The sequence below is a fragment of the Pestalotiopsis fici genome (assembly GCF_000516985.1).
Source record: "Pestalotiopsis fici W106-1 unplaced genomic scaffold PFICI_Scf_2, whole genome shotgun sequence".
NCBI classification, from domain to species: domain Eukaryota; kingdom Fungi; phylum Ascomycota; class Sordariomycetes; order Amphisphaeriales; family Sporocadaceae; genus Pestalotiopsis; species Pestalotiopsis fici.
In genome coordinates this window covers 6,181,719-6,195,101 of record NW_006917092.1, presented here as the reverse complement: position 1 = coordinate 6,195,101, position 13,383 = coordinate 6,181,719, and the positions used below count along the sequence as shown (strand labels likewise).

Genomic DNA, 13,383 nt, shown 5'->3' with positions numbered 1-13,383 from the left:
CGATCCCCTATATCCGAACACGTCTTACTGCGTTCTGCTGTCGGAGATAAAGCCGGTCGAAAGCCAAAGAAATATTAATTCCTGGTATGTAACCTAGATATGTAATCACATGGATGGGGGTCTTCCTCTTCTGCCGGTACTGTTGTTGCTCGTTTTGGTATCTACCTACTTTGCCGCGCCGTCCGCTGCAAACGATGATGAACTGTGATCCTAACTTCTACTCCCCACCCGTAGCTCCATTGTCTTTGAGTACGATATACTGCGTTGCCTATAGCTGCCCCAAATTTGAACTGCGAGCACAATCTGGTAGTATGCTCCAAGACCCCGAGCTAGTTTTGTACGAATGGTCCCTCTCATGTCAGATGAAACCTCAAATGAATCTACTCCACAACCTGTCAACCTTTCCATTTGCCTGCCTCTGAAAGCAACCAGTCCTGACCAAAACTTTTGGTAAAAGACTTACTGCGTCAGAACATCTTAGGGCTTATCTCTCTGCTTTACAAGGCTTGTCTGCCAGCGGCGCGAAGTAATATATGTGCAGAACCCTCGCGACTATGGGATTAACAATCACAGCTGCGTATGGATGATGTAATATTGTATTCCTGTGAAAGATGATGAGAAGAAAAGACAAGTTACTCTCCCTAGATATCGTAGACCGCAGTGACCACTGAAGTTTCAAGATACTCCGGCTTCGGTAGGTGCACAACTTGACCTCTCAGGTTCTTTTTGATCTCAGCCAGTGCTTTGAGATAATCCAACGAAGACTCATCTGGTTGTCGTTCGAATTTTCCAGCAAGTCTGAAATTAAGTCTGGCTGGAGACCACGAGTGAATTGGGACATTTTCGGTAATGATCGTGCTGGACTCTGAAACGGCCTCAAGCTTCCCCTGGTCTTGGAAACGACCGACCAATAGCCACTGAACAACCCTCTGCGACGAGGCTCCCACGACCACTGCGCTTGTGAATCCTTCCTTTCCCTCATAACAGATGGATGCGCCGTGTCGAACTAGGAACTTTACAGACTCTATTCGATTCATCCCCGCAGCTGCCATTAGGGCCGAGCCGTATGGGCTGCCCTCGAAGTCGATGTCAGTCCCCATTTCGAGACAATGCTCCATGACTTTGACGGCGTCGGTGCAGGTAGCGAGGCAAAGAGGACTCCAGCCTCGCCTAGGTTCCAGGTTTGAGACACGACGGAGGTCTTCCATGCGGAATCTCCGCAGGTAGTGCTTCCAGTGTTGATTCATCCAAGACACATCTTCAATCATACTGCCTATCATAGACCACGGAAACGGACCAGTTTCCGTCAATTGGGCAGGTTGATTCAATATCAAGGTGGCCGTCTCAGGGTTGTGCATGGCAACAAGCATGATGCTGCGATTACTTTCCTCCTCGGCATTCAGATCTTGGCCACTATCCATTATGGCAGCTAGTACTTTTGGATGCAGCGTCGGGTTTGGGGGAAAAGGCTCGTAGATCAACTTGATTGGGGCTTGTCGAAAAAGTTCGGCAGTCATTCGTGTCTGACCCTCAGCTGAACTGCCTAGATGATGCAGCCAAGTAATTGAAGGTGGCAAAGTGGGTGTTGCTCCCATGCTTAGCAGGTATTCTGTCCGTGTAGTATGATTAGTGGCTGATATTCCAACCTAGAGAACATACTTTGTGACCAAAATATCTTTGTTGGCCAATAGAGTGAACTTGAAGAAACCATCATTGAAGAGCAAAAGACCTGAATACTTACCTGCGATAGCCCCTGGGGCTTCACAGTATTGTATGGGGGTCATTCTCTGGGAATCTTGCCCATCAACATCTGCACCAGCCTGCACAAGTTGCTTGACGACTTCGAGATTGTTTTCAATCACAGCCTGGTGTAAAGGCATAGAGTCTCCATAATTGTTGAGCAAATAAGGTAAGACATGGTCAGGACAACAGCCGAGGAATCGCCTAGACACAATGATCAGTAACGAACACAGTCTTCTTGTAAGGCTACTCACGCATAATCCGCTTTGTTGTCACAGAAATGGTCCACGACAATTCGAAAAGCTTCGTCATTGTTCCATTCAATGCACTCCACAAGCAGCTGAGCATAGATATAGCCCAAGCTTTCATGCAAGCATAGGTCTAACATCAGGGGCAGAAAGGGTGTGAGATGACGACGACGAAGTGCCTTCAGTAAGGCAGAATTCGAGCCATGTATCGAACATGCTTGTTTGCAGACAGATGCTGATTTGTCCAGAAACAGTCGAACCAATTCGCAGTTTCCAGATGAGCTACACCTGATTGACAGCAACAAAGGTGAGCATCCACCACATTCAGAGAGTGAAACGTTCACGGAGCAACCCTCCTCCAAAATTCGACTGCATGCCTGTTCATCGTTCATCAGTATCGCGGTCTCCAGTGCTTCTCGCCAAGATCTGGTTTTGGCGTTTCGAGTCCGGGCGTCGGGGTTCTCGGTCTTGGTATCTGATGTGTCGAGTCCGGCCAAAAGTCCAACAATGTCATCCAGGTCTAGTTGTCTTGCATACATCATCGGGGTCATCCCGACCACGTCTCTCTTGATCAGTGATCCTCTGCTCAATAATCTCTCCACACAACGTCTGCTGTTTTTGCGAACAGCCATGTGCAGAGGCGTGGTTCCATCGACAGCCATTTGATTGATATCTAAACCGAGGTCAAGCAGGCAATCAACCAACTCCGTGTTCTCTCCATAAGCTGCAAAGTGTAGGCAACTGAAGCCTTCTTGAGTTAAGGCATGGATATCGTTGATGAGTCTGTTATCCAAAAAGAAATTGAAACAATCCTGATGACCCTCAAGGCACGCTAAGTGCATTGAATTCAACCCATCAAGATTTCTTCTTGAATCATCCCAAATCACAGATACTGAACATTTTCTATCCCAGTTAAATGAGGTTGAAGTCTTGGTTAGATTAGCCAACAAGTCCTGCAAGAACGGACGGAGCCCTCTTGAACTTGCTGCCTGTGCAGCATCCCATCCTCCGCCAGATGATGCCAAGGCTGGGTCGGCGCCTAATTCAAGTAGAATTTGAGCCGATCTTCTTGTTTGCTTTGAAGAGGCTATCAGACTGTCAAGTAACGATGTATCATGCGGAAATTGCCCACTCATTATGTTGATATCAGCTCCCCTTTTGACGATCTCTGGGACGAGTCACTCTGGATCAATACCTGGTGCTGTACAGACGCGATGCAATATACTGGACCCATATCGATCATAACGGTTGAGCTTCTTGTTGTCTACACGGTCCAAGATAGCCTCCAGTAGATGAATATCACCATCCCTCACCTGCGCCGTCGTAATGTTGAAAAGGTTGCATGCTTCCTCCAGCATGGATCTGCTGCCAGAACCGGGATGTACGTCTATTCCATGCTCCAAGAAGGGCTCGAGAATCTTGATCGTTCGCTCAAATCTTCTCCACGAGGTTTCGGAGATGATTCGACAGCAGAAATCGATTGCAGCAGGTGAAGTAGCTGACAGAGTCTCACTTTTGTGCAACAGCGCTTGGATGACGCTACCATCCATAGTATATGGCAAGACTGTCTGCCTTGCCCATCTCGATAGACAACTCTCAAGCGCAAGCTTAGCGCTCGTGCAACTTTTCAAACTACTTGGATATAAAGTGTTAAGCAGCTCAAATTTCTCCATACCTGCGCCGGGATTCAAGGCATGGAATGGTCGACCGGCGGAGCAATCGGTATGGCATGGGTAGCTAGAGTCTTTGAGCATCTGCAACAATGCTATACTCTCTGCGTTCGCTGCTTTATCCCAAATGCATATCTTGCCATGGCAACAGCTTAGCTCTCTACCGCGTTTTTCAAAGAGCCATTTTGCCACATTTATATTGCTTATCTCAAATGCCATGTCAAGCGCAGTCTGGCCTTCATGATTGACAGCGTCCATCAACTTCTCAAATTCAGCACCGTGCTGTGCACGAATTTCCTCTAGTACCGAGGCATCAAAGGTGCGAGAAGTGTTCGACCTTGTCAACATGTGGAGAAAGTTCCGTCCATCAGAGTCAGACCTCCGCATCTCGCATCCCGCGTTGAGCATATACTTCAAGATTTTGAAAGCATGCCATGATGCAGCAATGTGGACTGCGTAAACCTCATCTTTGTCTTTGAACTCTCGAATGTTGAATCGAACATCCTGTTCGCAAGTCACGAGAGCCTGGACATCATCGAGCGTGATAGCGCTCACTGCGGTTTCAACCAGTGCCGCGTCAGAAAGAGTGATACTAGAAGGCAGTAAGGACGTGTCCGCGGTGAATTTATGGCTCGAACGAATCGCCATGTTCCAGATCAGCGCACAAAGCTGGTATCCCTCTCGAGTTTTGTGGATTTCATGCGTATTCAAGAACTTGACGAGGTTCCGTAATTCATTTTCCTGGTCCTTGCAAAACCCTTCCGTGAACCAGCAGCTGGCAATCGAGATGTCCTCCGAACACAAATTCCACCCGTTCTCGAGAAGACATTTGAGCGGTGTCATATTTCCACAAGCAGCAAAGTTGCATGTGATTTGCATAAGCCTGCGGCCTTGAAACCTCTGGGATGATCCCGATAGTTTTGCTCCGCGTGAAGAAAGTTGATCCATAAGTGAAGCTGTACGCGAACGATATTTATAGCGTGAGAATGCATGAGAAGCGTCTTGAATGACGTCTTTGACAAATGCAAAGATCCCAGCGATAGAGAATTCCAACAAAGAATCAGCTTGAACTTCAGAATTGATCGTAGTATAAGTTCCAAGTAGCCACGTACCCACTTCAGTAAGGTCTAGTGCTGCGGCGACGTGGAGCGTTGAGAGGCTGGGTTCAAGTACAAGGTCAAGCACATACTCAGTATTGACTTTTTGATGAAGACACCAACAGAAGCGGGTTACCCAATTCATATATACGTTGGACTTGGCCGGATGCAATAGTGACTTTTGGAGCTCTAGTAGTTCTGCCGATGAGTGTGAACCACAATTTTCAACCGCCTGCACATGCATCGGCCACGAAGCGGCTGCAACTGTGTATAGAGAACCTAAGTTCTCCTTTCCCGCGCAAAGTCCACATCCGTCTCCTGGAGCTCGACAAGGCTTGCAGTCGAAATTCTTCAGCTGAAGAAAGCGGAGATATTGACTAGCTACAGTGTCATTTATACTGCTTTTCGAGATGTGATAAGGCTTTAGGTCGGGCCTTTCAAGCAGGGAAGAATTTTGAAGGTACTCGCGGACGCTGAAATGTGCGAATTCAAAAAGCCGACCGTCAGCCGATTTGCGCAGAAAACTCGAGCACGCGCGCGCGACTTCCTGTTCTGTCACAACCGACGAGATGTCCCACTTCGTCCCTGACTTTTCAGGGACAGAGACAAAGTGACAAAGGCCAGCAGCAGTCAACAGCTGGATTGGATGTTCTATAGCCAAGAAGCGGAGGGTTAACTGGACAAGTCTTTGGACGCTGCGTCGTTTCTGGTTGACTCGAACAAGGATCCGCTCGTAAGTCTCAGGGAGAGTTTTTGGGAGCTCATAAAGCGCTGTCCGACGATCCGCATCTGTGATGCACTCGCCTAGAGCATCAAGTTGGCAAGCAACCCAGCGGAACCTATATGTGTTAATGGAGGTCTTCAAGGGTTTAATGAACCAAAACTTACATTCCTTGGGCACCGGTAGTAAGTATCAGTAGTATTTCGTCTTTGAGGTGCATATCATTGATTCTCAACTGCCTCTGCTCGATGCGTTTCTCAAGCTCTGCCCCGACATAAAGACTGATATCTTCTGAGTGAGCAGCAATGTCGATCTGATCAAACTGGTCTTGAAGTACGTCCCGAATACCTGGTTCGTCGCGACTGAATAACGCCGACGACAGATTTGGGATATCTTGATTCAGTCTCGACAACACTCGACTCACTATCTCTGCATTATCGCCACATTCATCTAGCCCATCGACCACAAGAAGAATCCGATCGAAAGCTTCGGACTCTTCAATGATGACTTCATGAAGGTCCTCTGCTTTTGGTCTCAGTTGCATTCCCTGACGAGGCTTTATCTCATTGTGGTATTGCTTGAGTTTTGCAAAAGCAGACTCGTTTTGCCAGGCTAGCTGAGTTGCGATTGCTCCCAGAATATTTGTGATATTCCATGTCTTTTTGTTCTTGTAATCGCAGAAGAAGAATGCGACGCCAACGTTGGAAACTGTAGCGACTTGTTGTAACGCTTCTCGGATGGCCGCGCCAGCCAGTACAGTCTTGCCTGCGCCAGGGATACCGCTCAGCCAGATCTTGGAGCCTTCTTCCAACAGCCATGTGCGGAATCGCAGAGATTCAGTCAACCATATTCCTGTGCCAGGATGTCTCAACTTCCAGCTGGACTGAAGGTTTGGGCTGGGATCAATGGGCATGAAAAAGTTGAGCACACACTCTCTTTCTGCATCCAATTGAATTTGCCTCAAGATTTGGAGATTTTCAACGCCCTCATGTATCTTGACCAGTTCCTTTCGGCTTGACTCACTTTGCCCAGGCAGTCAACTAGGGCAGAGAGCGACGCAGCGTCAAGGGCGAGGCTCAAGGTCGCTTTGTGTCGAGAGAGCTCATTGATAAGCTCGTCTGTTTTGGATTTTCGGAACGGCCATTTGAGATTTTCGACCTTGCTCGTTCTTGACTTTTGGTTCTTGACGGTGTCTCTAATACTTGATGTTCCCTTGAGTATGTCATCTAGCACGCGGCTGCATGCGGAAATATGTTCGAGTCGCAGTCCCACTGAGGGCTCAGTTTCGTCTTGCTCGTATGCTTCGGCCAGGATTTTCACGCCCTGAAGGACGGAACTAAGCGATTGAAGCTCCTTGCTCAGGGCTTTCACAAAGTCTTTCGCATCCTTGGCTGTTCGAATGTACTGATGTACGACATGAAATGCAGCGCCGGCAAGACTCAGTAGACCAGCGATACCGGAAGCAATAGACAAGGGATCAGCCATCGTCTTCTGGAATTGCGATATGGTACATATCGCGACAAACTATCGACCGGCAACGATGGAGACAAATTTGAAAGGAGATGAAAAGAACCATGGCCAGGGAAACGATCTTATTCTTTGGTTGGGCGTTTACCCCGCCTTGGACGTTACGCCCGGTGAGGCTGTACACTAACGTCCCCAACCTACATCCGGACCACCCCCACATCCGGACCACCCAATTTCAATGCACTTAAATCTCAACCCATGAACTTTAATTATTTGATATATCAATTACGATGCCACAATAATGCATTCTTCACTATTACTGGGGTTTTTAGAGTCGCCGAATTTATCTGCGCTAATTTTAATTTTACCAGCTTCGATTTAAGCCCTCCGAATAGCTTTAATCCCGGCGAATTTCGAATTCGGGCTTATTTTAACCTTTTTACGTTTCTTAGCTTTATTAGCATTAACCTGCGCTTATAATGCTTCGATCGTACGTTGCGTAACGGCTAATTAATAATCCTTTTTATCGAAGCCTTTTTAAATTTTCCGAAATAGCAATCGTTACGTATGCGTATCGTTATTAAATTTGCTAAATAATTCGAATTAATTACGTAACTTATTCCTTTTTTTAAGAGTAATTTACGTAACTACTAATATATTTGCTATTTATTTTTTATTTACTTTATTATCTAAAAGTCTTTTATAGCCTTATACGGTTTATTTTGCGGAAATAATTATATTTTTAAATAATAAAAGGCTTATTAAAGGCTTAGCTATATTTATAAGCTATAATTTAATTTATTTTTAGCTATTAGTAATATTTTTGCTTATTAGGGCTAATTTCCGTGCTTTGCTATAATATATTACGAAATTCCTTTTGCTTATAACGGTATTAGCATCTTATTTACTAAATAATCCAAGTTCTTTTTTATACGCCGCTTTAAAAAAGCCGAAAACTAATTAATTAAAAGGCTAAAAAATATATAATATATAAGGCGGCAAAAAAAATAAATATATTTTATTCGTATAATATTTATATATAAAATCCGTAGTTTTATAGCTTTTATATTTATCTAAAATAAATAATTTAACTTTTTAAAAGTTTTTTAGCTAAATATAAAAAATAAAAATTTTATTTAATTATTCGAAAGCTATAAAATCCGAAATTTATCTATTTTTTATTACCGTAAATTTTTAGGATTCGTACGGAGTTAAATTTAATAAAAATTATTATTATTAAACGGTTTTGCCTTTATATATTATTAATAAAGGTAATATTTTGCTAATCGCAGAAATATATTTAATAAAAAACGTTTACGCACGCGATCTAAGCTGTTTTTTTCGAATAAAACGCGTTTTTAATAATCCGAAAATAAGCTTATTTAACCCCTTTCCTTTAAAAATACTAATTTCGTTTATATTATATCGATTTATAGCCTTAATAGCCATAATTTTAAATATAGCGAAGTGCTTAAATTATTGCCTAATTATATTAATTAAGGCTTTATTAACGCGTTATAAATTAATAGCTTTGCTTTTTTAAACTTTTATAAATAGGTTCCTTTTAATAAAAAATTATACCTAATTTTTCCTAAAAGGTTAAAAATCCTTATAATTTTATAAAACGCGCTTTATAAACTCCTTTAATTATTAATAAATTAAGGGCAGCCTTAAATTAGCCTAAATTTTAATTTATTTAGCTAAATTGCTTTTTTAAATTATAAATAGCCTTTAATAATCGGAAAAAGCAATATTTTTTAGCTGCGCTCCTTAAATGCGACGTATAAATATAATTTTTGGCACTCTTAATTTATATGCGGCTTAGCGAATATTTTTACCCTAAAAAATAGCCTCGAAAGCGTTATAAATATTATTTTTTATATATTAAGGCATTTATAAATAACTAAGCTATATATTAATAATTAAAGCAATTAAAGTAATATTAATGAAGTTATTTAAAATTAAAAGTGGTGGTTAAAAATGTGGTGAGGGATTTTCAGGGTGGTCCGGATGTGGGGGTGGTCCGGATGTAGGTTGGGGACGTTATCTGCCGTTTCGACAAATGCGTAATACGCTATGCCCAAGGCAGAATTATCACCAGAGCAAGTCTCTCTGTCTGTCCATAACAGATGCCAGAGTGCCTGGATGCGATGTGAAAATACTGGTGGATATTCCGTGCCGCGAGGCAGAATAGAGGCTCGCCTGCTGATGAGGGCTTCCATTGAGGTACTGTGGAACTTATAGAACCGGCTGGGCCAGACTTTGACTATGTTGCAATCATTGAGAAGTGGAAAAACTCACGACCTTTGTTCGCAGAGATAGGATCTCTAAGTAGGTAGCGACGGTATTTGCAGAGGATTCGAGCTCGCGGTCAACTACATGTCGGCCATAGTTTTGACGACGCAACAGTGAACCCGATTATATCGGAGGGCAATACTGATACACTCGTCTCGTATAGAATTTGATATATACCTACACAATGGCGAATATGATATCAGTTTTGACTATAGATGTCCACAAGTATAGTCGCCTCGACATCCGCTAACAAGAATGTAAATTGAACAGCATATGAAATAGAAGACGGGGCTGTGGCAATCGCAGCAACGCTAACGGACAGTGCACTAGAGAAGATAAGCTTAGCTTGAATCCAAGCATGGTTCTGAATAGCACATTGTGATACGCACAGGTGAAGTGGGAAAAAGCTAATTGAGAATATACTCTTATGCAAAGATTCGTTATCGCATCAAACCTTTGTATATTTTGTTCACAAAATAATGATATGGATCTTCTTGCAACAAACAAATGTTGCTACTTTACGCGACCTGCGAGCAGACTCGCTAAACGAAACAGCCGGGTATTCTCGCTTACACTGCCCCAGTTTGTCTCTACTACTGGTTATTGCTTTTTAGTTGACCGAGAGTGCTAGTCTCACTAGCTGCTCTGCACTGTAATCAATTTGAGCGTCGCCAGTGCATCATTACGACGCTCTATTGCCTGGTGCATATTCGAGTTGCAGGTTCGAGTGGATTGAGAACACGATTCTCTTTTCTTTTAGGTACGCTATTTTCAATACGAGTGCGTAATTTGACCACACCCGAAGAAGATTATCGAATCGACGAAACCTATACACATTCAAACAAAGTACAGTAATCAAACGACAGTGCGCTTCCCATGGCGTGCCTCGACCGACGCCTGGGGGAGATCAGTTATTATGACAACCCAACACCTAGTTTTTGCCAGTCCAATGAACCTTGTACCCAATGGCCAGTAATCATTGTCCCGTTATCCTAATTAATGCCTTGGCGTGACCGCTCGTCTCAAAATTCTCAATATCATGAAGTAGCAACAGAAATGTTCATGAAGCCTCCTTCTGCTCGTAGATGTTTGATATCACATAATCGCCTAACCCGAAAAGCAAATCACCCCGATGTTGTCACGGGCTCGAGCATTGTGTTGATTTCGCTCATGATTGTCTCGTCAGCAGCCATACTGCTGATGATCTCTTCCTGGGTAAAGCCGACCCAGAATGAAGCATTGTTTTGCTGAGCAGCCTTCTTGGAGCGGAAGATTTCCTGCGCAACTCCCTTGACTTGACCGGATGCCCGCGATGCTGCTGACCACACCGTGCTCAGCTTGTTCAGAGCTCCAATGTTGAGACGGATCTGCTGCCGCAGGTCGTCATCATTCTGCACAAACCAGAGAGCCCACTTGCTCAGATGCACAATCGAAGACAGCGTGAGAACACAGGTGAAGAAATGCGTATGACACGTTATTGGCACAGCGTAGGTCACCATTTTGCTAATCTCGGCCGCCGCGGTGACTATATGCCGTGTGTGGGTGTTGAAAGTGTCGCCACTACGGACCATTTGATATGGCGCACACGAAGTTACATCACGTGCAGGCGAAGAGTCTAGCTGTGAGAGTGGCTGATGGAGCATGATGGAGCAACTAGTTTTAACTCTGTTAGCAAAGACATTTTGACACGTGCACCAGAAACTTACGCGTGGTTGATCATCCAAGCCTGGAACATCATCTCATCTAGCTTCATGTCCTTGTTAAGGCAATCCCGCTTTGAGGCCGGCAGATGCATACGCCAATTGGACAGGAAATTTTCCACCCGGTCCACATTATTATCACCAGGAAAGACACTCTCTGGGAGACGCATCATGCGCCCAAGATTTCTGATGGATGCAACTCGATAAGCAAAAGAGGAGAACTCATACTCCTCGCCGCTGAAGATATCGTTATCAAAGTCGTCAAGGTACAATGGTCGCGGAATCGTCTATACAATGTTAGTGGATATCAGCTGCTGACAATGGTCTGTTACATACCCCTGCGAGATATTGATGCTCTTCACACGGAAGTCCTGCATCAGCAACAATGTCGAAGAGCAGGAAGTTGGTCTGTCGATGCACGCCAGCAACCATGCCGTCCACAACAAAGAGATCCCACCAGGTCCGTCGCCAGCTCTCCTCTATCACCGGTATACCCTGTCCGTGTATGGCTGCAAACGATCTCTGGAAGAGACCAATTTCAATCGCGATGCGCTCCGCATCTGACAGTATGTCTCTTGCCCTCTCTTGCTGGCAACTTCCATCCAAGCCGACCAAAACAATGAGCATTGCTTGTACGAGGAATCCATCCTTTGGTACGTCTTTGGCATACATGAGACGCATGGCTTCTTCGAAAAAGGTTGCACGGGTAGGTCCGACTTCAAAGTATAGCGAGCCGGCCCATCTCATGGCTGCTAGCAGATGCTCGATATTTCTTTGCTCGGCGATCCGCAGCAGGTAGTCTTTTGGCAAGACAGAAGGGTGGCCCGGAAAGAAGTGGAAGTAGAATGAGTCGATACAGCGCTCCGCTATTGTCTGCGGCGCCTTTCGTGGGTTGATGTCAACCAGGGCCCCATTCGCATCCAGGTATGGTTGTCTGTATATTTGGAGGCCAGAGTAGCTGGGAGTAGCCCCAATGGTTGACATGGGCGTCTCTGGTATTCCGAGACCCGGATTGAAGGCAGATAGGCTGGGTGCTGCTGGAGTTGCGACGCCTGCACCCAGTAACATGGGACACGACTCATTACTGCCATTGGAATTTGGTGACCCATCATCAGATGCGGCAGCGTGCCTCTTGTTCGGGTTCTGGGTTCCATTTCTCCTGGGTCCCTTGTACCCACGCCGCGAGGCTACGTACTGACATATTGACTCGCTTGCTTGACAGCGTGCGCATGGGTTACCACCATCGCATTTGAGATGCTTGGAGCGCTTTTCAGGGTGATATGAATGTCAGTGAGGGGGGAACTTTACACAATATGTAGTCATCAATCGCATAAAAATGACGGCCACGATGGGGACGGGAACATGTGTCTCTGAGCGGGGACTCACACAAGCAAGACATGCGGCCGGGACGGTTGGGCCAGACTGTTTTGGTTCTCCGGTGGCAGAAGGTGCGGCTGTTGTCGTTGTTGCTGCTGCTGTCGCTGCCGTGGCCGTGGCCGTTGGCGGAGGCGGAGGAGGCGGCGGCGGGCCGCGCAGAAGCTGTGCAGTGATTGGGACCTCTCCACCAACGCCGTTGCTGCTACTGCTACTATAGATGGAGGGCGCGCCATGGTGAAATTGGTTTGGGCCCGGTTGGGCATAGTCGGGAGACGTATTCATGGCGCGCGCGGGCTCCGGGCGACAGACTCCTCAGGTTGCGGTGCTATGGGCCACAATCGACCGACGTTCGACAGAAGATCTTCTGCTGCGCAAAATGATGAGACGAAGGAAATGATGGGATTGAAAAAGCCGCCGGCAAGGAATACCTTGGGTATCTCTTGGTTGTAAAACGACGCCGGGCAGGAACCATTTTGGGTCTTTGGAGGCCGCGGGGCCACTGGACTAAACCTTCTTTTTTCTTCTCTTCGTCCCAGGACTTGATTGACCTACATTACTTACCTACCACCTCCCTTGTTGGAGGGGCGGCGGCGGCAGTAGTACGTACAGGCCAGTACAGATCGGCCTGTCCAGGGTGAACCCCTGGTCACATTAGCGACAAGACATGAATTTGATCCATGATCCCCCACGTTGTTTAAGAAAAAAAAGTAGTATTCGGAATACCTGAGCGACACCAAAGGCAACGCTGCATGTTTCTCTCAGCTCAATACCTACCAAACCATGTTGCCATCCAAGGTAATTATTGTCACCTCCTTCTTGTTCAGGGCACACTGCCTCGAGCAAGGTACAATCGTCGCACACCTCGTAAACAAGTCGGGTATCCATCATATTCAGCTCTGAGATAAAAGGATTGTGCAGGCATTGTCTCATTCTGTAAAGTGAAGCAGAAGGATCTACAATGGGCCTGTCTGCTTGCTCAGCTCTTCCTATATTTGGGCGTATAATCGGTCGCTGCTTCACAGGATGGACGAATGAACGAACGATGGGTCACTGCGTCGACGAAGCGAA

General features: G+C 45.6%; 4 protein-coding genes across 4 annotated transcripts; all 4 read right to left on the bottom strand.

The window, feature by feature from the left end:
* Nucleotides 1-641: 641 nt before the first annotated feature.
* On the bottom strand, nucleotides 642-1,595 carry PFICI_04051 (uncharacterized protein; the record flags this gene model as incomplete). The annotated part of the gene is made up of 1 exon (XM_007832632.1): nucleotides 642-1,595. The coding sequence occupies one exon, from the start codon at nucleotides 1,593-1,595 to the stop codon at nucleotides 642-644; it is 954 nt and encodes a 317-aa protein (XP_007830823.1).
* A 395-nt stretch (nucleotides 1,596-1,990) lies between these two features.
* PFICI_04050 (uncharacterized protein) lies at nucleotides 1,991-3,124 on the bottom strand (the record flags this gene model as incomplete). The annotated part of the gene is made up of 1 exon (XM_007832631.1): nucleotides 1,991-3,124. One exon carries the CDS (start codon nucleotides 3,122-3,124, stop codon nucleotides 1,991-1,993), a length of 1,134 nt encoding a protein of 377 aa, XP_007830822.1.
* Nucleotides 3,125-3,166: 42 nt separating this feature from the next.
* On the bottom strand, nucleotides 3,167-6,961 carry PFICI_04049 (uncharacterized protein; the record flags this gene model as incomplete). The annotated part of the gene is made up of 3 exons (XM_007832630.1): nucleotides 3,167-5,594; nucleotides 5,644-6,415; nucleotides 6,496-6,961. 3 exons carry the CDS (start codon nucleotides 6,959-6,961, stop codon nucleotides 3,167-3,169), a joined length of 3,666 nt encoding a protein of 1,221 aa, XP_007830821.1.
* A 3,401-nt stretch (nucleotides 6,962-10,362) lies between these two features.
* On the bottom strand, nucleotides 10,363-12,597 carry PFICI_04048 (uncharacterized protein; the record flags this gene model as incomplete). The annotated part of the gene is made up of 4 exons (XM_007832629.1): nucleotides 10,363-10,891; nucleotides 10,945-11,225; nucleotides 11,275-12,204; nucleotides 12,325-12,597. The coding sequence occupies 4 exons, from the start codon at nucleotides 12,595-12,597 to the stop codon at nucleotides 10,363-10,365; spliced, it is 2,013 nt and encodes a 670-aa protein (XP_007830820.1).
* Nucleotides 12,598-13,383: the final 786 nt, after the last annotated feature.